Raw genomic sequence first — 25,752 nt, forward strand, 5'->3', positions numbered from 1 at the left:
GTTGTATGTTACGGATAACCAGTTGTATCTAATTAAACAATAATGATGTCAGTGCAAGGCATTTTCTGGGAATTAATGACCAGCGGGGAAAAGCTGATGGCTGGAGAGTCAGCCAAAGGCTATTACCTTCAGCCTGTCATTAATCTCCAGAAATGCCCATTTGTGACGTCATTTTTGGTATTGAAAAATGAAAATGGAAGACAATTTACTGGTGTTTATCATGTACTTCTGAATAGCAAGTTCTCTATATATTATCCAAAAGTTGTTCTTTTTTTTTAATCCTCCAATTGTCCTTTAATCTTAAATTTTGTTTCTTATATACAGTGCATGAAAATGGGATTTCTCAGCTTCTGTATAATCATGGGCGGGGTTTTGCTTTTTTTTTTTGAGTTCCAAATTTGGGAGGTTTCCCTAAATTTTTTTTTTTTTTTTTGCGGTACACGGGCCTCTCACTGTTGTGGCCTCTCCCGTTGCGGAGCACAGGCTCCGGACGCGCAGGCTTAGCGGCCATGGCTCACGGGCCCAGCCGCTCCGCGGCACGTGGGATCTTCCTGGACCGGGGCACGAACCCGTGTCCCCTGCATCGGCAGGCGGACTCTCAACCACTGCGCCACTAGGGAAGCCCCCTAAAATATTTTGTATGGTAAAATCAGAATTTATCTTTACCTATGATGCTGGAATTTGATAAGTGTCTATATTGTCGTAACTAACTGCTCATGGCAGGTAATGGTTGCAAATGGTTTGAATAGCAGCTGTTGCTACCGAAGATGTGCATTCAACGACCAGATTCTAAGAAGTTATAGTCACATTCCTAGTAGATGAAGGGAACTCTGCCAGGAAAAGCAGTGGGGGTTTGTCTATATAGTATTTTTGATTAGTGCTGCTGGGAGCTAGAGGAAAATAGAAAGAGAAGTAACTAAAATATTCATCACCTTCTTGCATAATTTAATGACTTATAAAGGAAGACAACAATTCCACATACAAGCAATCTATCAAGAACTTGTTCTAAACTCATAATACGAATTTCAAAGTTATGTTGGTTTTTATACCTTTTTTACTCCTACATGAAAGAAAGTTCTTAATGTCCGTTAGGATCCCAGCCAGTGAGCTGGGAATGTTTTGCCAAACATGGAAGCTTGAGATCCCATCTAATTTCAGCCATAAGCTGTTGGTATTTTACAAACACTGCAGCATTATTCTCCCCATAGGAAGTGTGCCGCTGGTGTCAGTCTTTCTCAATGCATGTTAAGTGTATGCATTTGGGGGAGTAGAATGAGTCAGCTCGCCGTGAATCATAGCTTTAGGGGCACTGACTCACTCCCAGTAAAATGGGATGGCCTCATTGGGAAGGGCATGAAAGAGAAAAAAATCCATGCTGGGGTCAGTTCTCTGTTTCTGCAGATGCAGATCAAATTTGCACCCACTTTGGTGGGTAGTTACCAGGCTAAAGAATGTTGCAGCAGACCCTGTAAAAGCAGACACCTTGTTTTTGCAGGGAGAAAACACTAGAAATTCAGTCTTGCTTAGGAAAATGCACAAAGGGCCTAGCAAGCTGAGAGGGGCTTGGTGTATATCTGAGGCCAGAATTAGTGAACCAGGCCCTGCTGTTCCGCAATTCAAGGTAGGTCTTTGAGCCAATGTTGATTATTAGGCTCTCAACTGGAATTTGTTCTCTGCATTAGGGGGTTTCGAATATGTGAAGAATGTTTGTGACAGCCCCAGTTCTCTTTGGGGAAAAAATGAATTCTTTTGTCAGACTCAGTACATAGTGCATGGAAGCCGGGCCCTCTCCAGGAGCAGACTGAGGAAGAAAACCTAAAGTAATACACTGAGAAGTTGGTGGACATTTGCCATTTTCACCTGTAAATATTTATATTAGATTTCAAGCTGAAACATGTGAGCTCTCCATGGTGTTTATTTAGATACAATATGGTTATTGGTATTAATATGTTTTATTGTTCATCCGGGACAGTTTAACACTGTTAAATTTTCATTATACAAGCAATCGAGGTGTGTATAGCTGAGTAAACTATTCCCAGGGCTTTCGTATTATAAAGCTAAGCCCTTAAAAAGAAAACCCCCAAGCTATGCAATGCTTTTCTTTGAAACTTTTCTTGGGAATGTTGTTTCTGTAGTCTTCCTGGGAGTAGAGTTGATGTAAGACGTTCGCTGCTTTCCTGAAGCTCTAACTTGAGTTCATTTTGTTATGTGGTGACCACAGTTCTGGATGACGCCCCCCCTGGCACACAGGAATACATTATGTTACGGCAAGATTCCATCCAATCTGCGGAATTAAAGAAAAAAGAGTCCCCCTTTCGTGCTAAGTGTCACGAAATCTTCTGCTGCCCGCTGAAGCAAGTCCATCACAAAGAACACACAGAGCCCGAAGGTTTGTGCACGACGGACGTGTGTCTTGCTTGTTTCCTCTCATTCTTCTTTCTTTCTCTTTCTTTCTGACTGTGCATTGCCCTCTGCTGTGCTGTGTGTTGTTCGGCCCCTGACATCGTTCCGAGGCCCCGTGGCTCGCCAGTGAGTGTGTTATGCAGTCTCAGATGGGACACTGTATAATACAGTCAGATCTGGCCGGGCGCGCAGCATCTTCCTGCTTCTCACAGCTGACACGTGTTCAGCTGGTGTCATGACACTGCCCCGTTTTGGCTGCTAAAGTTGCTTGCTCCCGTAGCCAACATCTGGCCGAGTCTGGTCCCATCACATCGCCTTCCTGAAGCAGCAGTCGGCTGAGGAATGGCCCTTCCAAAATGAAATAATGAGAAGATTGTTCCAAATTTTCTCACTCTTCTCCACTCCATAAAGCCTTCTGCCTTGTGTTCGAAGAATGCTCATGATCTACTCAGTTGGCTGAAGCAGGCCCAGACTTCCCCTGTCATGCACGCCCGGTGCGCTTTGCCATAGTGAAATGCATGCCTCAAGGAAACGATGAGTAGTTTGTTTTTCTTTGCAGCTCAAGTACAGGTTTGGAAAACTCTACTTGCTGTTACTTAAACTGAGGTCAATAAGGTATTCATCGCAATCCGTGCTACAAATCTATCTGTGAAGTGCCTCGTCTCTAGAAAGAGTATTCATTCATTTTTCCACCTGTTTTGCATATATCAAACAGGGACATTTTTCACATTACAAGTGTGGTCAACTTTTTGCCATCTGTGTACGTTTTGATTTCCAAAATGACATTTGAGAAGTATACTTATGGTAAAACAGCTCATGTTCTCCCACACCCCTCCCCCCAACCCAAGATCAAATACTATCCATGCAATCTACAAGTGAATGATGTTGGGGGTGACAATATTCACTAGTCCTTTGGCATTCGGTGTACACGTTCGCATAAATGGTTCTGGTACGATTTCTAGAAGTGCCTTTGTTCCGATTTCAAGTTGCCCTTTTTGCAACATTATGAGATCTTCAGTACAGCTGTCTTTCTGCTCTGTGGTTCTGTTCAAAGTTTGGTGTTTGAGGAAATTAATCCAAATTGAGTCTAGTCTATAGTTTTGGAAGCAAATTTTTACATCTCAAAGCCTCCCCTTTTTCCTCCCTTCCAAACAGAGCTTTAAATGTTCTTTGGCAGAAAATGAGAAGTGTACACTTTTCTATGCTTAATTCTATTTCAGCAATAGAATAGAGCATTTGCCTTTACTTTCCACTCATACTCCCGTATGCAAGCTATCCACTTTGCACATGAGTGCTGATGTCATCTGGAGATATAAATGGTGGCCCTTTACAGTGAGTAAGACAAATTTTTGGTGGTTTCATAGAGAAGATACTAACTTGATTTTATGCTTCACTGAAACAAAAAAATTAAGCCAGTGACAATGACTTTATATAATGCATTGCAATATTTTCTTTCTTTTCTATAAAATGATATCTGTATGTGATATATATCTATCTCTCTCTCTCTATATATATATTTGCAAGCACAAAAACAGTGTCTGTATGAGAGAAATATACTATTTATTATGTAATTATGTTCTTATGGATGTGTGTATCTGTATTACAGATACTATACTATTTTTGTACTTGCACATCGTCCTGAAAAACAAAAGTTGGTTAAATTCAGTCAAGCAATTGGTTAGAAACTTACTTCAAATTGTTTTAACAATTCTCAGATTAAAAAAAAACAACATTTGAATAACTAATTTTAATGGGTGTGTTCTTATTACATATAGTTTTTTTTTACATCTTTATTGGAGTATAATTGCTTTACAATGGTGTGTTAGTTTCTGCTTTATAACAAAGTGAATCAGTTATACATATACATATGTTCCCGTATCTCTTCCCTCTTGCGTCTCCCTCCCTCCCACCCTCCCTATCCCACCTATTAGTTTTCAAAATATCTGGAGTGTATCGTGAATAATGTTATGAATGTTTTTAGATATGAAAAATTCTTTAGAGAATGGGTTGCAGTGAAGCTCTCTTGTACAAGGTTTGGATACTTTTTAAGCTGGCTGTCCTTGTGTTAAATGTGGCTTCCAGCCTTTCACTTTTGTATACTTTGATGGTGGTCATTGTCTGCTTTCAGACTGAAGGTTTCCCTTAGTCTTGCTCTCCTGGAATAGTGAAAGCTAATACTTCCCTCTTGATTTGTATGAATTATTTATAAATAGTATTAGATGCATTAGAGGTTTTCTGGGATGATATTTTGACACTATTTACAATTTTACTGTACCCCCTTTAAACAAGGAGCCAGAAGCTAATGGTGAACCCAGACCTTAAAATGAATACACTTGATCTCTGTACAAATTAACAGGATCCCGAAGACCTTAGATGGGGGCGAAAGGAAGCATGCTGTGGAAGAGACCTCGGATAAATAAGGAAACTATGCTAAGAAATTAACATGCTTACTTCATGTAGGATACAGAAGGCCAGAAACTCATCATTGCCAGGAGGTGAAGTAACTGTGGGTTTAAAAGGGTTCAGTGGCCGTTCTGGCGACCTGGAAGATTTTTGCAAGACTGGTTTTTAAATTCTGTAAGGTACAGTCTTCGGTTCTCTCTTTCAGTTGTTGTAACATTTTATTATGATTAGTAGAAATAAGAGATCGCTTTACTACAAATGGATAGACTCTCAATTCTAAACTGTATCCATACCTTGAAACATTTTATTCTCACGTGAAGCATTTTGAAGAGAGAGTTCCTCTCATGGTCTTTCTGCCAAAGCATGAAATTGACCTTGACTGTGGCTGCCCACCAATTCCACTGCAGGTGAAGGCAATGGACAGGGTGGCTAAGCCATCCATGGTTTGATCTGTGCAATGCCAAGCTGCCAGCGTGACCTCTTCTAATGCGATTGTGTGTGTGCGGCACTCATTTGAAAAATGAAACACTCATTGAAATTTGGGGGTGAAATGTAAGTTAGAGTTGGATAAGTCTTACAAATGATTAAATTAGATCAAAGAGGTTTATGTGTATTATGATACAGCTGGGATTAATTTTCTTCTTCCTTACTGAATTGATAAAATCTACCAACTGTCTTTGCATTATTATAAAGTCTTCGTGTTACTTTTGGTTGGTGATGTTTTTATAAGGGCCAGGTTATTTCTATAATTTATGATGATCTGAGATTTGGTACAGATAACTTATTTACAATTGTTCACAATCATCTATCTTTGAAAAGACATTTTTGTATTGTGTCCAGGGCCCTCAGAATTCATGTAAAATAGTACATGGAAGGCCTGATATACCTCCCTGGCTTTTCAGGATATACTAAGGACAGATTACACTTTGCCAAAAACAGCTCTCTATTTCTGAGCAGCCAATTCCAAAATAAGTTCTTTAGTTTGTTCCAGATACTTGTGATTTTCGGTGATGTGATTATTTCCATAAAAACCACTTACGATGGAATCTTATGTGAGTACTGGAATTTGGGTGAAGAAGCACATACAAATATCTGAGAGTCTAATTTGGCCCAGTACCAGCAACGCTCTTTGTTATAAGAAAGCCACATGGAGAGTGGAGATCGTTACCAAAATCTTTTTCTTCCTGTTCCAGGAGGCTCTTGGCAAGAGAAAGTATAATCATCAAAGCTTTATTCTTTTGTTCATTTTTTTCCTTTCATTGTCATGTGTGCCAAAATGAAATCACTGATTTAGAGTAACTTCTGAAAGCCAATCTATTATCAGTATAGTTTGTTGCTTCCGAAATGCCAGTCATTGGGCTTTTACTGATGTTTGAAGGTTGTTCAGAAGAATTACACCAAGATATACATGCTTACAAGTAGATAATGTTGAAAATCTACAGAGAAAAAGAAATCATGGATTCCCAGCATTTGCTTGTAGGATTGAAAATCCTGATCACAATAGTAAATTTGAAGGAGTTCATGCAATATAGGAAAGTATTACAAAGCTCAGGGTTTTGTCACCATCTTTTAATCAAGCATCTGGCCTCCTTCCTACAGTCCTGTTTTCATGTGATTTAAAAAAAAATGTTATATATATATTCTATCTCCCCCCTCAGGACATCCATAACCTTTTTATTCAGAGGGGCATCCAACCACAGTGACTTTGGTTGGAGGAGAAGAGAATCTGTGCTCCAGCCCGGTGATGAAATATGCCAGCTTTCACCAACCAAAAGAGAGCAAAATTATGTGCCAAACGTTAAGGGCGCATATTTGTAACAAGCACAATGTCTGTTACTCTGATACTGCCTTGGTTTCTTTATCCCAGAAAGAGAATATGTCACCATGAATATCAGTCTTGCCTAAATGGTAGGAGAGAAAGACGGTAGGAGAGCATTTAGGAACATGCCGAGGGAAATGTTTTTATTTTCATCCTCACCTTTTCTTTAACTTTGTTGTCTCCTGTTTTGTGTCTTCCTCATTTTCATACTAATTTGCCGTTTGAGAAAAATGGGTGTAATGCTGTTTGAATTAATAGTTCAATAAAACGAAGCCACCTCTGATGCTTGATATCTGAAAATGTCTTGACTTGCAGGAAGGGTATAACTGCTTCCATATCTGTCCCTTTGAAGATGAGAATTGAGGGGATATTCCTATTTGATTAGAAGAACATGGGGCCATATGTTTGGGTGGCTCTGTAGAGATAAAAGACCTTATTCTGAATCTTTTAATTTCAAAATAACTATGACTTAGGGTCACCCTGCCTTTGTTTTATGGCATGAAGGATGACAAAACAACAGCAGAGAGGTTTCTTTGCTCATTGAAGCCATTGGCAGCTTAACTGCAGAGTCACAAGAAGGAGTAAAATATTGGTCCATATGGAAATCGAATTAAAAAGCCAGAAATCTGAAGGCCTTGGTGATTAGCAATGAATAAACACTGTCCTCTCCCCATAAAGTGATCAAATGTATTTCTCTTGGTTACTTGTCAGCTACTTCTTAGAAGACAACTTGTTATCTCCTAACAACGTTAGGGAACTAGTAATGGCACTGAAACACAGTCTCTCTTCTCTCCTATTTCCCTACGTTATGGCAGCAAATACAACATTAAGTTGTATTTGGGGGATAGTTTCTACTCTCTCTAAAACTCATAATTCGATCAAGGAAGTATATACACAACAGCCACTAATTCAATTTCAGGCCAGGATGCGCTTTTATTATTTTATTAGATACACGCATCTCAGCTCAGTCTCCAGGCTGGCTTTTCTGGTAGGAACTAACAACCTTTTATTCTTTGATGATTCACTTTTTAAAGCAACAGGCCTCCCTTCCCCCTTGAGCCTTGGTGTTCCCGTCCTGACAGTGGTGATGTTTCCTGAGAAGTAGTCTCTCCTTTACAACTCTCTTGACTGAGGTTTCCCTCGGTTATCTGCCTCCATTTCAAGTATTTATGTTTAAATGAACAGTGCCCTGGGAAAGTTCCCGGAAAGGTCTTACTGGATGAACGATGGTGGTGATTCTGATTTTAAAACAAAGTCAAAATCTAAGTGCTGATCCATGAAAACAATCTGGAAGTTATCTATCCATATAGCGCTGCCCCCTTCAAAGCTGCTACATCAGGGATCGCATTGCCAACATGCTTCCGGGGCTCTGATGTCTCAGCAACACCTACTGGTTTTTTCCTTTTCACAGCCAGTTAATAAACCACTTAAGAAAATCTGCCTTTCTGACCCAGCACGGTATGACCCAGGTAGACTGTGGTCCACATCCGAAAAGGCATAGCCTGGATGACTTTGAGCTGTTTCCCCAGTCAAGCCCAACCCTAAGGCCTGGAGGTCTGCCTCTGTGAAGGAGATGCACCAGATGTGCTGTTGCTTCAGCTCTAATTTTCACTCCTTTGTTTTAAATGATAACTTGTTTGCCTGGTTGAAGAGAATGCAGAATTAACTCTACTCGCTTGCACGTGTTCTTCAATAATTATTGGATCACTATTTTCCAAATTATGTTTCATGAAACGCTGATCATATGTCTTTGTGAAAAGAGAGATCACATACACGTTTCCTGAATTCCACACCATTCTTAGAGAGTATTAAAGGTTTTAAGGAGTCTTACAGGTTAGGAATTTGTCTCTCTTTGGGCAATTCAGTGGTAAACAACATACTCCAGCTATCAGAACCTTTTTATTTGTAATACGTAGTAACATCCCACAAATACGCTTTGGGAAGTGCCATGCTGGCCCCACTGAGCAGCGTGTTCCCATCAAAGCTGGGCTCTGACAAGTAACACACTTGAAGATGAATGCCGTTCCCTTGTTCTCTGACCCCCGCCTGCTATCTTTAGGGAAGTCCTACTCCAAATGTGGTCTGTGGTTCAGGGCTGGGTCTGAAATTGTTTGTTACCAGTCCGTGATGAGATGAGGAGCTTGTGCCAGAATGCAAATCAGTGCACTGTTTCTTTCCTCAAGAAAGTATTGCTGTCTTTCTGCATGTAGATCAATGAGGTTAGAACACTCCCTCACACCCTAAACAAAAATAAACTCAAAATGGCTTGAAGACTTAACTATAAGACATGACACCATAAAAAATTCCTAGAAGAGAACATAGGCAAAACATTCTCTGACATAAATCATAGCAATGTTTTCTTAGGTCAGTCTCCCAAGGCAATAGGAATAAAGGCAAAAATAAACAAATGGGACCTAATCAAACTTACAAGCTTTTGCACAGCAAAGGAAACCATAAGAAAAACAAAAAGACAACCTGCAGACTGGGACAAAATATTTACAAATGATGTGGCCTACAAGGGCTTAATTTCCAAAATATACAAACAGCTCATACGATTCAATAACAAAAACAAACCACCCAGTCAAAAAATGGGCAGAAGACCTAAATAGACATTTCTCCAAAGACATACAGATGGCCAACAGGTACATGAAAAGACACTCAACATTGCTGATTATCAGAGAAATGCAAATCGAAACCACGATGAGGTATCACCTCACACCAATCAGGATGGCCATCATTAAAAAGTCTGCGAATAATAAATGCTGGAGAGGGTGTGGAAAAGGGAACCCTCCTACATTGTTGGCGGGAATGTAAATTGATGAAGTCACTATGGACAACAGTACGGAGGTTCCTTAAAAAACTAAAAATAGAGCTACCATATGATTCAGCAATCCCATTCCTGGGATTACATCCAGAAAAGACAAAAACTCTAATTTCAAAAGATACACGCATACCAATGTTCATAGCAGCACCATTTACAGTGGGCAAGACATGGAAGCAACTTAAATGTCCATTGACAGATGAATGGATGAAGAAGATGTGGTATATATATATATACAATGAAATACTACTCAGCCATAAAAAGAATGAAATAATGCCATTTGTAGCAGCATGGATGGACCTAGAGATTATCATACTAAGCGAAGTAAGTCAGAACGAGAAAGACAAATATCATATGATATCACTTATATGTGGAATCTAAAATATGCTACAAATGAACTTATTTACAAAATAGAAACAGACTCACAGACATAGAAAACAAATTTATGGTTACCAAAGGAAAAAAGGGGTGAGTGAGGAATAAGGAGTTTGGAATTAGCAGATATACACCACTATATATAAAATAGGTAAACAACAAGGACCTACTGCATAGCACAGGGAACTCTATTCAATATCCCGTAATAGGGTTTCCCTGATGGCGCAGTGGTTAAGAATCCACCTGCCAATGCAGGGGACACAGGTTCGAGCCCTGGTCCGGGAAGATCCCACATGCTGTGGAGCAACTAAGCCCGTGTGCCACAACTACTGAGCCTGTGCTCTAGAGCCCGTGAGCCACAACTACTGAACCTGTGAGCCACAACTACTGAGCCTGCACGCTAGAGCCCGTGCTCCACAACAAGAGAAGCCACCGCAGTGAGAAGCCCATGCACTGCAAAGAAGAGCAGCCCCTGCTCTCTGCAACTAGAGAAAGCCCTCACACAGCAACGAAGACCCAATGCAGCCAAAAATAAATAAAATTTTAAAAATATCCTGTAATAAAGCATAACGGAAAAGAATATGAAATGGAATATGTGTATGTGTGTCTGTGTATCTCACTTTCCTGTACACCAGAAACTAACACAACATTGTAAATCAACTATACTTCAACTAAAAAAAAGAAAGTATTGCTGTCTTGCTGTGAAAAATAGTGTCAGCTGAACTAAATAAAAAGTGTGCTTAGTTACAAGTTCACGTATCAGCACTAAGTCTTTGGACCCAACATTCAGCAAACTTGCTTAGATTACTTCAGTGATTCTCAACCTCGGCTCCACACTTGAATTATCTGAGGACCTTTTAAATAGTAGTGATGCCTGAGCCCAACATCAGACCAAAATCAAGCAATAACCAATAACTTGTCCAAATGAAAACCCTGCAAAATCTCTTGTGGCTGAGTCTTGACATGGGTATTTTTTTTAAAAAAAAAAAAAGCTCCCCAGGTGATTCTAATGTACTAACAGGGTTGGAATCGCTGCCTTAGAACAAAATTACCTTGGCATAAGGTTCGTTGTATGATGTCAGCTGTCCATTTACAATTCTTATCATGCTGGTTGCATGAGCCTCTTCAGGAGGTGCCCTGTGATTAGAGGTCACTGCTGGACAGGCAGCACTTATATGACCTTTAGAACTTGTGTCCATGTAAGGTATCCATCCTTCCCAACACACACACACATTCTCTCTCTCTCTCTCTCTCTCTCTCTCTCTCACCTTTTTGAAGTTCCCTTGCCTCATTGCCTCTCTGTGCTTTTAGAAATACAATCTGGCTTTTCCATAGGAGCGTGGCAATCTGCCACCTTGTGATCAGCCTTCTTTCTTGCAAGCAGTGGTTGAAACCTTGCTCTGCTCTCTGTGATTCTCGGGAGCACTGTGATCATACTTAAAGAAGAAGATGGGGGAGGAGGGGAAGGAGGAGAGCGTCTCCACATGCCAGAGGAGGACTTCTACGTGCTTCTTGACTTCATTGCTGCTGCTCTAGGGTGAGATTGCAGAAGTTGCCGCCAGCTGCCCCTGATCTGGGTATCTGTCCCCGAGGCTGTCGTCACTGGGGCATTTGCCCTCTTATCATCCAGACATCACCAGCTCCCACAGTGTAATGTGTGAAAACTGACTTTGCCATGATTGGGAGACTTTCAGTGTTATCTGTGTTTCTAAATCATTCCTAGCATTCTAAATTACATTGATTCAGGTATTTATTTGTTATACGCTACAGCATTTGTCAGCGTGCTTGAGAATATGCCGCTTGAATAATGCCCGTGGGAAAATGTGGAACAAGAGATATTACATCCTGCATTTTATCAAACACTTACCCTTGTCTTGCTTCACAGCCATTATCCACACTCACTCCGACACATCAAAATCACATGTTCACTTCCACCCATGTGCTAGCCTATTTCTACTTAGGAGCCCCAGCTATTTTAAGATATATATTTTCAGAACAGCTCCAGGTCAACCTTCAAGCATGTCCAGCTTTGGAAGCAACCAGTATACATTGTCTGGAATATCGGATCTCCGAGGAGGAAGGAAAAGGGAGCACAGTTCCACTGGGCCACTTCTACATGCAGTGAGAGCGCTGTGCAAAGCCCCTTAGAGGCAAGATCACAAAACCCCCGTAAGGTAGGGGCTGCTACCAACCTTTCACAGATGAGTAAACTAAGATATGGGAAGGTTAAGTCACTTCCCCAGCGAATGACAGGACTTGATTGAAACGTGGTTTTTCTGGCCTCCTTTTCCCCTCCATGGCTTCTCCATATGCTCAGTTTTGCCCCTCTTGCCCTGTACGTGCATTTGTTGTCTAAAAGCAATTTTTTTGCTGAAACATCTTAGTTTTAAAGGGAAAAATGCTGTCTGCACGCCATTCTCAGCTTTGCTGTGATAATACGTTGTCACAAGCAGAAGGGACTCAGGAATTACCTGCTAATTCTGCAGGCCTAGAGTTAGGTGGAGTGTAGCACTCACAAGAAGGAAGTGAGATGACCCTCACCCTCAAGGAGGTGATGACCTTGTCAAGGACACACAGAGAAAGCGTAGAATGATTATGAAAAGCTAAATTCCATTTGAGTGCAATAGAACGTTCCCTAGATAAATAACATAACTGGTCACTTGCCTCATCTTTCTTTAAGCCAGAGGATGCTCTTCACCTATAATAGCAGAAATGAGGAAAGATCATTTCTCATTATTAAAAAGCTGATTCTGTTGGTTAAATTTTTTTTCACCACCATGGGGCTTCCCTGATGGTGCAGTGGTTGAGAATCTGCCTGCCAATGCAGGGGACACGGGTTCAAGCCCTGGTCTGGGAAGGTCCCACATGCCGCGGAGCAGCTGGGCCCGTGAGCCACAACTACTGAGCCTGCGCTCCGCAACAAGAGAGGCCGCGACAGTGAGAGGCCCGCGCACTGCAATGAAGAGTAGCCCCTGCTCGCCGCAACTAGAGAAAGCCTGCGTACAGAAACGAAGACCCAACACAGCCAAAAAATAAATAAATAAATAAAATTAAAAGTGTTTCTTATTAAAAAAAAAATTACCACCATGAATAGCAATGTTATTAAGACCTGCTCTCAGCATTTCCCCTTTTCTGTTTGATTAGTTTTTACCTAGAGGTTTAGATATTAGCCATGAGTTCTCATTACTTGTTGGAACCTTACTCTCTAGTCTATGGTAAATAGTAATGAAAACAATAACGGACAATTATCCAGAATTTACTATGTGCCAAGTGCTCTACCTAATATTATCTTAAGTCTTACAAGAATCCTTAGAAGTAAGTAGGTGACTTTTTTTTCCTCTCCATCTTATGCAAGAGGAAATGGAGACTAAGAGACGTGAAATAACTTGTCCAAGATCACCTGACTGGGACATGGTAGAGCCAATACTCCAATGCAGCTAAGACATGGAGGGACCACGGGCCTGCTGTCAGAAAAACGATGGATTAAAAAGGTGGCTTGTTCTTCAGGGAAAAGAGAAACGGCGAGGTTGAGCTTCAACATGTGTACAGGGCAAATTCTTATCAAATATGGCTCTGTCGAAATGCTGTACAATCTGCAGTGTCAGAATTGGGATTTACTCACCGTGCTGGTGTGCAGTATTCAGCTGCGGGCCAGTTCTTAATCACCTCAGGCCAGTTGACCTTCTGCCTTAAAACCTTGGCTCACAAAATACCTGCTGACCTAAACCCCTGAATGACAAAACCTTCATTACATAATGAGAACTGACTTAAAGGCACATGAAGAGAAAGTCTTACCCAACTGGGTTGGATCGCTCTCAAGAGATTGTTCTATGTGACTTTCACAAGGAATGAGATTGCAGGAAGTGGTCCACTTCCCTCCAGAAGCATGAAGAAGGAGGTCTCGGGAATTTGTGTGGTCTGTTCTGTGTAGGAAGTTCCATACTGTGCTTTGGTTAGGTGCTTAGCTATCAAATTTTTAAAGCATCTTTTCTGTGCCAGGCACTTCAGATTTATTATTGCTATTCTTCCCAACCCATGAGGTAGGTGTCATCAATCTTGCAGGACATGGTGGGGATACTGGTGTGTAGCGATGGGAAATAACTTCTTCAGAGTCATATAGCTAATACGTGTCTTAATTGGTATCTGTAGCCTAGTCTTTTTATCTCCCAAGCCTGATATCCTCTACTGCACTGTGTTGCCTTAGCTTATCCTATACCCTGACCCCTGACTCCCTCTTTCAGGTGTAAAAGACCTGAGAAAAAGCTCAGCACCATACTTTTCTTGTTTTGCTTTGCTTTTGTTTTTTCTCCAAATTGATGTATAGTTGATTTATAATATTTGTTAGTTTCAGGTGTACAGCAAAATGATTCAGTTATATATTTTTTTTAATTAATTAATTTTTGGCTGCGTTGGGTTTTTGTTGCTGTGCGTGGGCTTTCTCTAGTTGCGGCAAGCGGGGGCTGCTCTTCGTTGCGGTGTGCGGGCTTCTCGTTGTGGTGGCTTCTCTTGTTGTGGAGCACAGCCTCTAGGCGCTCGGGCTTCAGTAGTTGTGACACACAGGCTCAGTAGTTGTGGCGCATGGGCTTAGTGGCTCTATGGCATGTGGGATCTTCCCAGACCAGGGCTCAAACCCATGTCCCCTGCATTGGCAGGCGGATTCCAAACCACTGTGCCACCAGTGGTTTGGAACTGGGAAGTCCCAGTTATATATTTTTTTCAGATTGTTTTTCATTATGGTTTATGTCAGGACATTGAATACAGTTCCCTGTGCTATACAGTAGGTCCATGTTGTTTATGTGTTTTATATATAGTTATGTGTATCTGTTAATCCCAGACTCCTAATTTATCCCTCCCTCCCTTCCCCTTTGGTAGCCATAAGTGTGTTTTCTATGTCTGTGAGTCTGTTTCTGTTTCGTAGATAAGTTCATTTGTGTCATACTTTAGGTTCCACATATAAGTAATATCATATGGTATTTGTCTTTCTCTGTCTGGCTTACTTCACTTAGTATGATTTTCTCCAGGTCCATCCATGTTGAAGAGCTCAGCAGTATCTTGTCCACTGCTGGTAAGAGTTGCTGTTAGAGAAGGACTACAGAAATCTCTCTCACCTCTCAGCAGAGTGCACGTACCCAGTGCATCCATTGGGAGACTTCCCTTGTGGGTTTCCCCACATCCTGGTTGAAACGTTGGTATCAGCAGTAGGCAAGGGGTTGAACAAACGGTCATCCCTGAGATTTGTCACATGCTCTTCTCCTTTGTTCCCTATGTGAACATCTACTAAGTGCAGGTCATGTTTCCTGCAGTGTTTCCTTAAGTGGAAGAACGCTTCTAACCCATACTCTTCCTCATGGAACCACTAGACCTTGAAGCAGCCTTAACTGGTTGTGCCACGTGCTGCCCGCTAAGAAAAGGAAAGCAGTGATGCAGAGTTCTGGAACTTCTGTGATTCTGAGGTGGGGTCTGTACAGATAGAAAACGCCCATTTTAGGTTATCCAACTTTGGGCACTCCCAGTGAGAGCTCAGGGGTTCCACCCATGCACTGAATTTTTGTGCCCACTTTGGAATGCAGTGATCTTGTGCACTAAAGGTGGACCCCTTTTTAGGTAGTCTGTCTGAAATGCAAGGAGGTTATAGGGACACACATGTTCATATTGGGGTTATTTGCTCCTTCTTTTCTTCTCTCTTGGTGTGAGCACATTCCCCCAGGTTATGTGCAGGTCCTCTACTTGGAAGCTCAATGGAGCAGGAACTGTCTCAGTTTAATTCTCCCAGAGACCTGCCATTGCCCGCACAGCACTGTGGACACAGCCTCTCCCCAAAACACAAAGCCCCAAGACAAGTGAAACATGCCCCTTGTGGTCACTAGTTGGCATTCAAAGAAGGTGTGAACACACGCACGTACGCATGCACGCACACCACTAGTTAAAATACTTTATTGCGGAAAAACACAAGCAAAGAAGTAGTAGAGCTCCCACGGCCCGTCTACTGGAACCCTTTCTAGAATACATCCAGCCCACAAAGCCCAGCCTAATCACAGCCTTCTATGGGATAATGTGGGCTCAACGAGGTCATTCATACAGGGAGCACCTTTGTCTAGCAGGCTGCCTCAGGCTGTGAACAAAATCTACTTCTTTTCATGCAATAAGGAACAAAGGGCATTTCAAAAAGTAGGAGTTCTAGGCGCTGCCAGCCAGTAACTTTTCTGTTTTGTTCCCTCCTCAGCCATTTTCCTTCTGTAATCTCTTGATCTTTCTCTGAGAAGGTAGCAATTTTGGATTCGTGTTAGATTTGTGAACTGGGTCAGTAAATTTCTGATTGGCATGCATGGTTAGCTGTTCACTTAGTGGATAATTGGTTAAATATACCCAGAATATTTACTGAAGGAGGAAAAAATCGCCAAAGCACATCAGAATAGTTTGGGAGCCTTTTATTCTAGTGCAGCATTTTCTTTGGGAGCAGTTACTGGTGTCTTAAAAGAGATCTGCCTCCCTTCCCAATTAGGACTCCATTTAAACATACACCCTTTATTTCATCCCTACTAAATAGAGCTTTATTATATAGAGACCACAGGCCTAGCACTGTGTCCGTCAAGAAATACTCGGTAAATATTTATCATTACAACTAACCTATTCCAATAACAAATTTGATACTCTGGTTTAAACCTGCCATTTGCCGTAATTCTAGGCAGCAAATGACTGATGACGCTTGCAGTCACCATTAACAGAATTGATGTATTTGTCAATAGGTATTTATTGTCTTGTACAGACCAGGGACGGTGCTGGTTATTAGGCACACCACGGACAAGAGGTACTATCTCTGCCCTTGAGGAACAAAGACTAGCATGAACGGCCGACTTTGAACTATCAGTTAGCTCTTGTATTTTAAGTCACCCTAAAACATGGTGGTTTGAAAGAGGAAAAAATTTATTCTTTCTCGTAGTCAATAGGGTGGCTAGGTCTGTTATAGATAGCCTATAGGTTCTGTTTATCTTTCCTGAGCTCACTCATACACTTGTGGTCAGCTTGTGAGCCGGGTTCTAGGACGGGCTTGTCAAGGACAGCTCAATCGCTCTAGAACGGGCTCGTCTAGGACAACTTCACTTTCCTCCATGTGTCTTTCACTGAAATCCCATGGATCCGGTTTTATATTTCATTCATTTATTCATTTAACCCTTATTGAGCAATGTTTCTGTGTCTCAGACACTCTGTGGACCTGCCTTTAAATTGCTCAGGAACGAGTTCTAGGCTGGTGGCAGACATTTAGGACTTAGCAGCCTGTGGGTGGTGGTAAAAGCATCAGAGCAGAGGCGATCGTCTAGGGAGGAAGGGGAGGCAGAGAAGGTGATCTGGAAGCGAAGGGACTCCTCAGGGGTGAGAGAAGGAAAAGCAGGAGAAGAAGGTACTAAGGAAGCCAAGGGGGTCAGAGCTTCAGGAAATAATCAGTAGAGCAGAATGCAGGGAGGAGGTAATTGAATGCAAGCTTCTCATATGTCCCTCTTAACATCTGGACTTCGTAGCCCAGTTCATTTCAATACAGAACAAATGTCTCCCCACTTCTCACACCTTATTAGACTTCTTGTAAATAACTAGCATAAATCATCGAAATGAGTTTGGTTAGAATGACCCTTGATAGAGGGAGTGATGACTAATCACACACTGCCAAACTGCTAAAGAAAGAGTAGGTCTTTGTAAAGATGTCATCGATTTTTCTTCTCCACAGTGCATGTAAAGTTTAAGCCTTTGCCAGGACTGATTTATTCTTTTGTTGTTTGTCCTTTTTCATATAGTTAAGCTTGCTCGATATTTTTTAATAGCCTAAAAATATTGGACCACTGGGCATTCAAATTAAAAGTAAATTGCCTCTTGAGTTCAGTATTTTCAAACTGACATTCTTTGAAGTTGTATTAATATGCTGCAGTCAAGGATGACATTACGTGAGTTTCCAATAAAGCAAGTTTTCTGCCAACTTTACAAACGTGTGCATTCTTGCTAGACGATGGAAATTGATTCCTTGTCTAACAGAGAGGGTCTCTTGCAGAATCAAAGAGCTAGTATATAAAAAGCACAGACACACAGTTTTGTGGTGAAGAACTGTTGAGATGACAATATGATATAGAGTCCATGTAATTGAGCTGAGTTTTCATCTAGGATTTATGAATTTACATCTCAAGGATATGTGAACTTAACCGTGCAAAACTGGATGAAAGTTTTCTGTACAGGGTGTCCCCTTGTCCAAGGTCAAGTGACTCTTCTTAGTAGCCTCAAAAAATGAAAGAAGGTTTGTTTTTTCAGGATGAGAAAATCAAAAATTAGTTAACTTCTCATAGTGTAAGGTGGTCCGGAGGATTGGGGGGAAAATTCTTTTTAAAGGAAGTCTTGTAGTTGGATTACCCCTTAATTAAAACTACATTAGGCTACTACCCATTTCTAAACTAAGACCAGAGGCTACAGCTGCTAGACTCTTGGCCCAGGACCCTTTTTACCAAGACAGCAAAATGTCATGGTAGAAAAGGATGCATTCATGCGCCAACCTCTAACAACATATTTTCCCCCTATGCCTATCCAGTACTACTCTCCTGTGTCTCAGTTAAATCTGTGCTGAGACAGTATCCTGTACCTTAAAATGTAGGTTGGGGTCTCCATGGTGGAACCTGAAAGCTAACCAAGGAGTCTGTATATTCCTTTGACTTGTGAAACTTTTTGACGTCCTGTCATCCTTTTTTCACCTGTCTCCTGGCCTCAAGAAAGGGCTTTGCAAAGAAAGGAATAATACCTCTGCAAGTAGGGGGAAGAGGTTAGACTTAACACACAACCTGAACTTTGTCTTCTCTCCTGCTTAGTTCTATTCCTGTGTGGGGTAGAGGAGTGGGGACGGAAAATCGGAAATCGACCTGTTTCCCTAGAATGCTCCAAGGGGTAGTGTGTATCATCTTTATGCAATGGTGCCTAATTCGTTTGTACATAGAGGAGTTCATCAAATCAACCAACACATTCATATTCTTGTTAATGAATAACATTGGGTTATAAATGACACCAAATTAACATGGGAAACACAAGTGAGAACTAAAACCCAGGGAGCGTAATTGTTCATGCTTCTTTCCTGCTGTAAACGTCAGTTGACATACCTTTTTTTCCTTCAGTCAGTCAGTTCCAGGCCCCATGTTGGGCTAGAATAAGGTTTCTCAACCTCAGCACTATTGACCTTTGGGGCCAGATCATTCTTTTTTCTTTTTTAACATCTTTATTGTAGTATAATTGCTTTACAATGGTGTGTTAGTTTCTGCTGTATAACAAAGTGAATCATAAATACATATACATATATCCCCATATATCCTCCCTTTTGTGTCTCCCTCCCACCCCTCTAGGTGGTCACAAAGCACCGAGCTGATCTCCCTGTGCTATGCGGCTGCTTCCCACTAGCTGTCTGTTTTACATTTGGTAGTGTATATATGTCCATGCCACTCTCTCACTTCATCCCAGCTTACCCTTCCCCCTCCCCGTGCCCTCAAGCCAGATCATTCTTTGTTGTCAGGGGCTATCCTGAAAGTGGTGGGGTGTTGAGCAGATACCTGGACTCTATGCAGTAGATAGTAGTAGCAGCGTCTCAGCTGGCCCCCCGTCCCCCTGAGTTGTGACAACGATAAATATCTCCAGACATTGCCACATGTCTCATGAGAAGACACATCACCCTGTTAAGCACCCCTTGGCTGTATACTAACTATGCCAATCAGAAAGCTATGGTCTGAGAATTACTCTTTAGGAGACATTCATAATGCTTCTGTTTAATCACCACCAATGCCCTGCTTCCTTGGATTACTAAGGTCATAATTTCAATTTAATCCAAATTCCGCCTCCCAATCCTTCCCTCCTCCCTCCAAAAGTTTTTCTTTTTCCATTAATTTTATATTTGGGTTTTTCCCATGGTTGGCTTACCAGCTTATAAGTGCAAGTTCTTTTTCCTTTATTTTTTAACAGAAGTATAATGGATTTAAAATGTTGTGTTAGTTTTAGGTGTACAGCAAAGTGATTCAGTTATACATATGTATATATATGTAAATCTATCTTTTTTTATAAATCTATTTTTTAGATTCTTTTCCATTATAGAAGATATTGAATGTAGTTCCCTGTTCTATATATTAGGCCCTTGTTGGTTGTCTATTTCATATATAGTAATGTGTATATGTTAATTCCAAACTCCTAATTTATCCCTCCCTACCAAAAGCTTCTTAAGTTATCTAAACTATTTATAAGACTTTCCAGTAGAGCTCAATGCAGCGATTTCGCAGAAGAGAGCTAAGAGCTCTGGTTCAGTGAGTCCTTCCCCAGTCATTGTTTCCCCCTTGTGTCTATTATAGGAGATCTGTAGAAGTATGACAGAGTTCCTTCCTTCCAGGAGCTTAGTGTCAAAACTCCCACATGGGAAAAGTAATGTCAGTCAGTTTGTGTCCAGGGCCCAGGCTCAAGCATAATCTCGTTCACTCTTTTCATTGAAATCCTTTGAGAAAGCTTCCCTCTGTTCACTCTCTCTCTTCAGCAGAGCTGATGATGAGCAGAGATGAAAGTATTCTTCAGTGTTTTCTTTTGCCTGTTTTCATATCTAGTTCAAAATTCAAAAGCTTAGAATATTAAACCTAACCATTGAGAGTGAACTCACACAGGCTAGGTACCTATCACTATGCCAGGCACTGGGCTAGCTGCTTCCTTCAGAGTATTTAGTTCTTAAAACATCCCTAAAAATTATCTATCACTTTTCCCTACGTCCTCTTGGTTCCATGAGATCAGGAAAAAGGAATTTTGTGAAGCCTTGCATAATATTTTAAAGGACAAACAGGAATTCAACTCATCCAAGTTCAGAGAAATCAGTCCTCTGAAGGATAATCAAAGAACAGAATTAAATTTACCTCTCAGCTAATTTAATAGATTTTGATTTATTCTTTTCAAAAGCAGCTTCAATTTATCTGGTTCCTGTTTTTAGCTTTGCTTTTATTCCCTTATCATAGTAAAACGCTCTCAGTGAGTTATGTAACTTGAACAAGGTCCATTCCTTCGTTGGGTCTCCATATCCTTATGTGTTTAAATGGGGGGGAAAATGGGTTGAATGGGGGCTGAGTTGACTTCTTGTTGTATGTATCTCAGTGGTTCAAAATAAGACTCAGTTTGTTGCTAGGTTCCTAACAACTTTATGCACAGTCAGAATGGATGGAAATTGGACTAATGGATATGGTTGAAGTCTGATTTCATAAAAGTTCCAAATGTTTGCTGCCTTCAGCTGGGTGGTTCAATGTTCAAAAAGTTCGAGGACTTCGTGGCCAAATGGTGATGGCCATGGGCTTCTCCTTTTCCAGATTCTTGCTGAAACTGGTAATCTTGATTCTGGGCAGCTTTAAGAAGAGGAATGGCCCGGGCTGTCTTTATTTCAAACATTTGTTAGAATGATCAAATTATCTAAGTAACTTGCCCAATATCACACCATTAGAAAATGGAGGAATTGAGGTTCAAACCCAAATTGTCTTGCCTGAGCTGTACTCTACTTTCTCTGCAAGGGAGGCTCTCAGGACTGCCTCAAGGAGGATGAGGACTTAACCATGCTTTTCCTGGGTGACCTTAGCTCTTCCTTTTAGTGCCTCTAAACTTGACTTCAGAGACCTGATGCTGTCACGACCCTGATGTGTAGAACTGCCCATTTGGTACCCTTTGGTGGAGAAGTGCTTTGGAGCAAGGCGGGATCCCCTCAGCACAGAAAGTCAGAGCTGGGGGTGAGAGGGATCAGCTGTGGTAGACGAGCCCCCAAGCCACTGCACTTCACACCTCTATTTCCTGACGCAGGATCCTAGGTATCAAGCTTCACGTCCCTCCTCAGCCTACTGTCCCTCATCTTGGGGCTTTCCCATCTACTCCCATGTTTACCTACTTCTGTGGGAAGTTGAATTAACAACCCACATTCTCTTGGAATAGAAACTGTTGCTGGGTGAGTGTTAGGTACAAGGGTGGGATATTTGTTCATCTCACTAAAAGGGTAGAGTTTTCCAAATTGCCCAGTTGTCTTTTAGGTGATAGCCTATTGTTCATAGAATCAGCTCCCCTCTCCTGTGAGCACTACAGCTGCTCTAATACTCCTCCACCTAGTTTGGAAGCTGATGTTCTGGATGATAGAGGAGTTTAATGAATGGTTAGAAAAGCGGAGTGATACGCCTGTGTGAAAAGAGGTGGGGGAACCTTGTGGAATATTGCCTCAAGTGGGGCCTCCAGCGCATCTCTCCTCACTCCTGTGCACCGCACCTGGCTTTGGACGACGAGCAGCAATTACCACGGCCGCCATTTCTTTGAAGGCCCAGTCTAAGCCAAGTACACGTCAAGTTTCTCTAATCTCTGTTTAAATCCTGTATTGTAGCTATTTTATCCCAATTTCATACATGAGGTAACTGAGGCTCACAGAGTTTAGTTGAGCCAGGACTAGGAATCTAGGAGGTGTTCAAAACACAGTTTGATTTGAAGTTTGAACTCTTTAAGTGATCTAAACCAGCCTTTGGATAGATTCGCTCCTCCATCTGGGGTATCACCTAGGTTGGTGACTTAAACTGTTGCTCAAGATGTGACTAAGTTTCAATTTATCTTCTCTATTTACAAAATAATTTATTCTAGAGTAATAGCTATACCAGTCACATAAAACACTGCTTCAGTAAATCTCTTGTTAGCTATAAAATGGGAGCCGCATAAATGTGCATTCGAACGTGTTTGTCCATAAATAGAAAACCTGGTTTAGTGAGTATCTTCATTTCTGAACTTCTTATGTATTTATTTTTTTTTACGGTACGCGGGCCTCTCACTGTTGTGGCCTCTCCCGTTGCGGAGCACAGGCTCCGGACGCGCAGGCCCAGCGGCCATGACTCACGGGCCCAGCCGCTCCGCGGCATGTGGGATCTTCCCGGACGGGAGCACGAACCCGTGTCCCCTGCATCGGCAGGCGGACTCTTAACCACTGCGCCACCAGGGAAGCCGTGAACTTTCTTCTTTAACTTGGGGTCTTTCACTTTTCTTTTAATGTGGGCAACACTGCCCATCCCTGTGAATTTGAAACTGGTCAGGTTCAAAAGCCTTCAAATCCTTCCTCAACTCCAACCTCGGCCTTTGCCTTCCTGGATCTATTGCCAGTGCTCCCCCTGCTCCAGGCACTTTTGCTGTCAATCCCTCCCCATTGGTTTCAAAGCACTTTGTTGAGGCCTCCCATTATAGATCTTATCACTGCCTGCCTAAGATTAAAGGGTTTCATCTTTCCGTAGAGGGCAGGACCCACATCTTCCTTGAACACCATACGTACCCAGTACAGGTGTCTCAATTGAAGATGCAACGCTGATGTTTTAGAAACGAGGCCGGGTGTCATATCAAGGAAATAGGAACCTCTGTTACCTCTTAATGCACAAAAGTATACTTCTCAGAATTGGAAAATACTGGGTGTTACACATCACTGTTAAGGGCATGTTTGTCTTACTAGTAAGAGGCTTTCACAGATCATGTTGCACAATTAGGTCCCTCTCTCGAGTGTTGTTTTACCTTAATGGAAATTTTCAAATGCGGAGTGAACAATAGATTCATTACTTCATCAAGGCAATTAGCGTCCACATAGAGTTTGCTTGCAGGTTATTTCAGGTTAAAAAGGTTTGGTTTGCTGATTGTATTTTTCAGTATTTTTAATCCTGAGCTGTGAGAATCCATTCATACATATCACTTTCTCCTAGTGCCTTCTGCTGGGTGCAGTTATCTGCAGCACATACTGCTCTACGTGGTATCCTGCAGGTCCTTCCGAATCTGTCTTCGCCAGTGCGTTAATGAGAGACAGCTAGTGGAATGGAAAGAACACCGAACTCATGTTCAACAAACCTGGGTTTCAGTCCTACCTCTGACACTCACTGGATGATTGGGGCAAGTGAGGGTAAAATAGAGACAATAGTAGGATCGAAATTTACAGGACTCGCTTGAGGACTGATTCACCACAGTGCCTGAAACATAGCAAGTGATTTATAATGGTGAAGTATTTCTTTTTATAATTAGGTCCCATTTGTTTATTTTTGTTTTTATTTCCATTTCTCTAGGAGGTGGATCAAAAAAGATCTTGCTGTGATTTATGTCAAAGAGTGTTCTTCCTATGTTTTCCTCTAAGAGTTTTATAGTGTCCAGGCTTACAGTTAGGTCTCTAATCCATTTTGAGTTTATTTTTGTGTATGGTGTTAGGGAGTGTTCTAATTTCATTCTTTTACATGTAGCTGTCCAGTTTCCCCTGCACTCTTATATTATAAGAGACTGTCTTTTCTCCACTGTATATCCTTACCTCCTTTGTCATGGATTAGTTGACCATAGGTGCGTGGGTTTATCTCTGAGCTTTCTATTCTGTTCCATTGATCTATATTTCTGTTTTTGTGCCAGTACCATTGTCTTGATGACTGTAGCTTTGTAGTATAGTCTGAAGTCAGGGAGTCTGATTCCTCCAGCTCCGTTTTTTAACTTCAAGACTACTTTGACTATTCGGGGTCTTTTGTGTCTGCATACAAATTTTAAGATTTTTTGTTCTAGTTCTGTAAAGAATGCCATTGGTAATCTGATAGGGATTGCATTGAACCTGTAGATTGCTTTGGATAGTATAGTAATTTTCACGATATTGATTCTTCCAATCCAAGAACATGGTATATCTCTCCATCTGTTTGTATCATCTTTAATTTCTTTCATCAGTGTCTTATAGTTTTCTGCATACAGATCTTTTGTCTCCTTAGGTAGGTTTATTCCTAGGTATTTTATTCTTTCTGTTGCAGTGGTAAATGGGAGTGTTTCCTTAATTTCTCTTTCAGATTTTTCATCATTAGTGATAGGAATGCAAGAGATTTCTGTGCATTAGTTTTGTATCCTGCTACTTTACCAAATTCATTGATTAGTTCTAGTAGTTTTCTGGTGTCATCTTTAGGATTCTCTATGTATAGTATGTCATCTGCACACAGTGACAATTTTACTTCTTCTTTTCCAATTTGTATTCCTTTTATTTCTTTTTCTTCTTTGATTGCCGTGGCTAGGACTTCCGAAACTATGTTGAATAAGAGTGACGAGAGTGGACATCCTTGTCTTGTTCCTGATCTTAGAGGAAATGGTTTCAGTTTTTCACCACTGAGAATGATGTTGGCTGTGGGTTTGTCATATATGGCTTTTATTATGTTGAGGTAGGTTCCCTCTATGCCCACTTTCTGGAGGGTTTTTATCATAAATGGGTGTTGAGTTCTGTCAAAAGCTTTTTCTGCATCTATTGAGATGACCATATGGTTTTTATTCTTCAATTTGTTAATATGGTGTATCACATTGGTTGACTTGCATATATTGAAGAATCCTTATTAAGTAGTGTATTGTTTAGCCTCCATATGTTTGTAGGTTTTTACAGATTTTTTCCTGTAATTGATATTTAGTCTCATAGCGTTGTGGTTGGAAAAGATACTTGATACAATTTCAATTTTCTTAAATTTACCAACGCTTGATCTGTGACCCAAGATATGATCCATCCTGGAGAATGTTCCATGAGCACTTGAGAAGAAAGTGTATTCTGTTGTTTTTGGATGGAATGTCCTATAAATATCAATTAAGTCCATCTTGTTTAATGTATCATTTAAAGCTTCTGTTTCCTTATTTATTTTCATTTTGGATGATCTGTCTGTTGGTGAAAGTGCAGTGCTAAATTCCCCTACTATGATCGTGTTACTGTTGATTTCCCCTTTTATGGCTTTTAGCATTGCCTTATGTATTGAGGTGCTCCTATGTTGGGTGCATAAATATTTACAATTGTTATATCTTCTTCTTGGATTGATCCCTTGATCATTATGTAGTGTCCTTCTGTGTCTCTTGTAATAGTCTTTATTTTAAAGTCTAGTCTGATACGAGAATTGCTACTCCAGCTTTC

At 41.1% G+C, this 25,752-nt stretch overlaps 1 protein-coding gene across 2 annotated transcripts in view; it reads left to right on the forward strand.

Moving 5' to 3' along the window:
* FGF13 (fibroblast growth factor 13) overlaps positions 1-25,752 on the forward strand; it is a 500,561-nt gene that overhangs the window by 300,400 nt on the left and 174,409 nt on the right. The window contains exon 2 of one of the 2 annotated variants that reach the window (XM_060002576.1): positions 2,222-2,389. The exons of the other annotated variant lie outside the window; for it this stretch is intronic. Coding sequence (XP_059858559.1) covers positions 2,222-2,389 — 168 coding nt within the window. The remainder of the gene's footprint in view (positions 1-2,221; positions 2,390-25,752) is intronic. 2 annotated transcript variants of the gene reach the window in all.

This window comes from Delphinus delphis, chromosome X (assembly GCF_949987515.2).
Source record: "Delphinus delphis chromosome X, mDelDel1.2, whole genome shotgun sequence".
Lineage (NCBI taxonomy): Eukaryota > Metazoa > Chordata > Mammalia > Artiodactyla > Delphinidae > Delphinus > Delphinus delphis.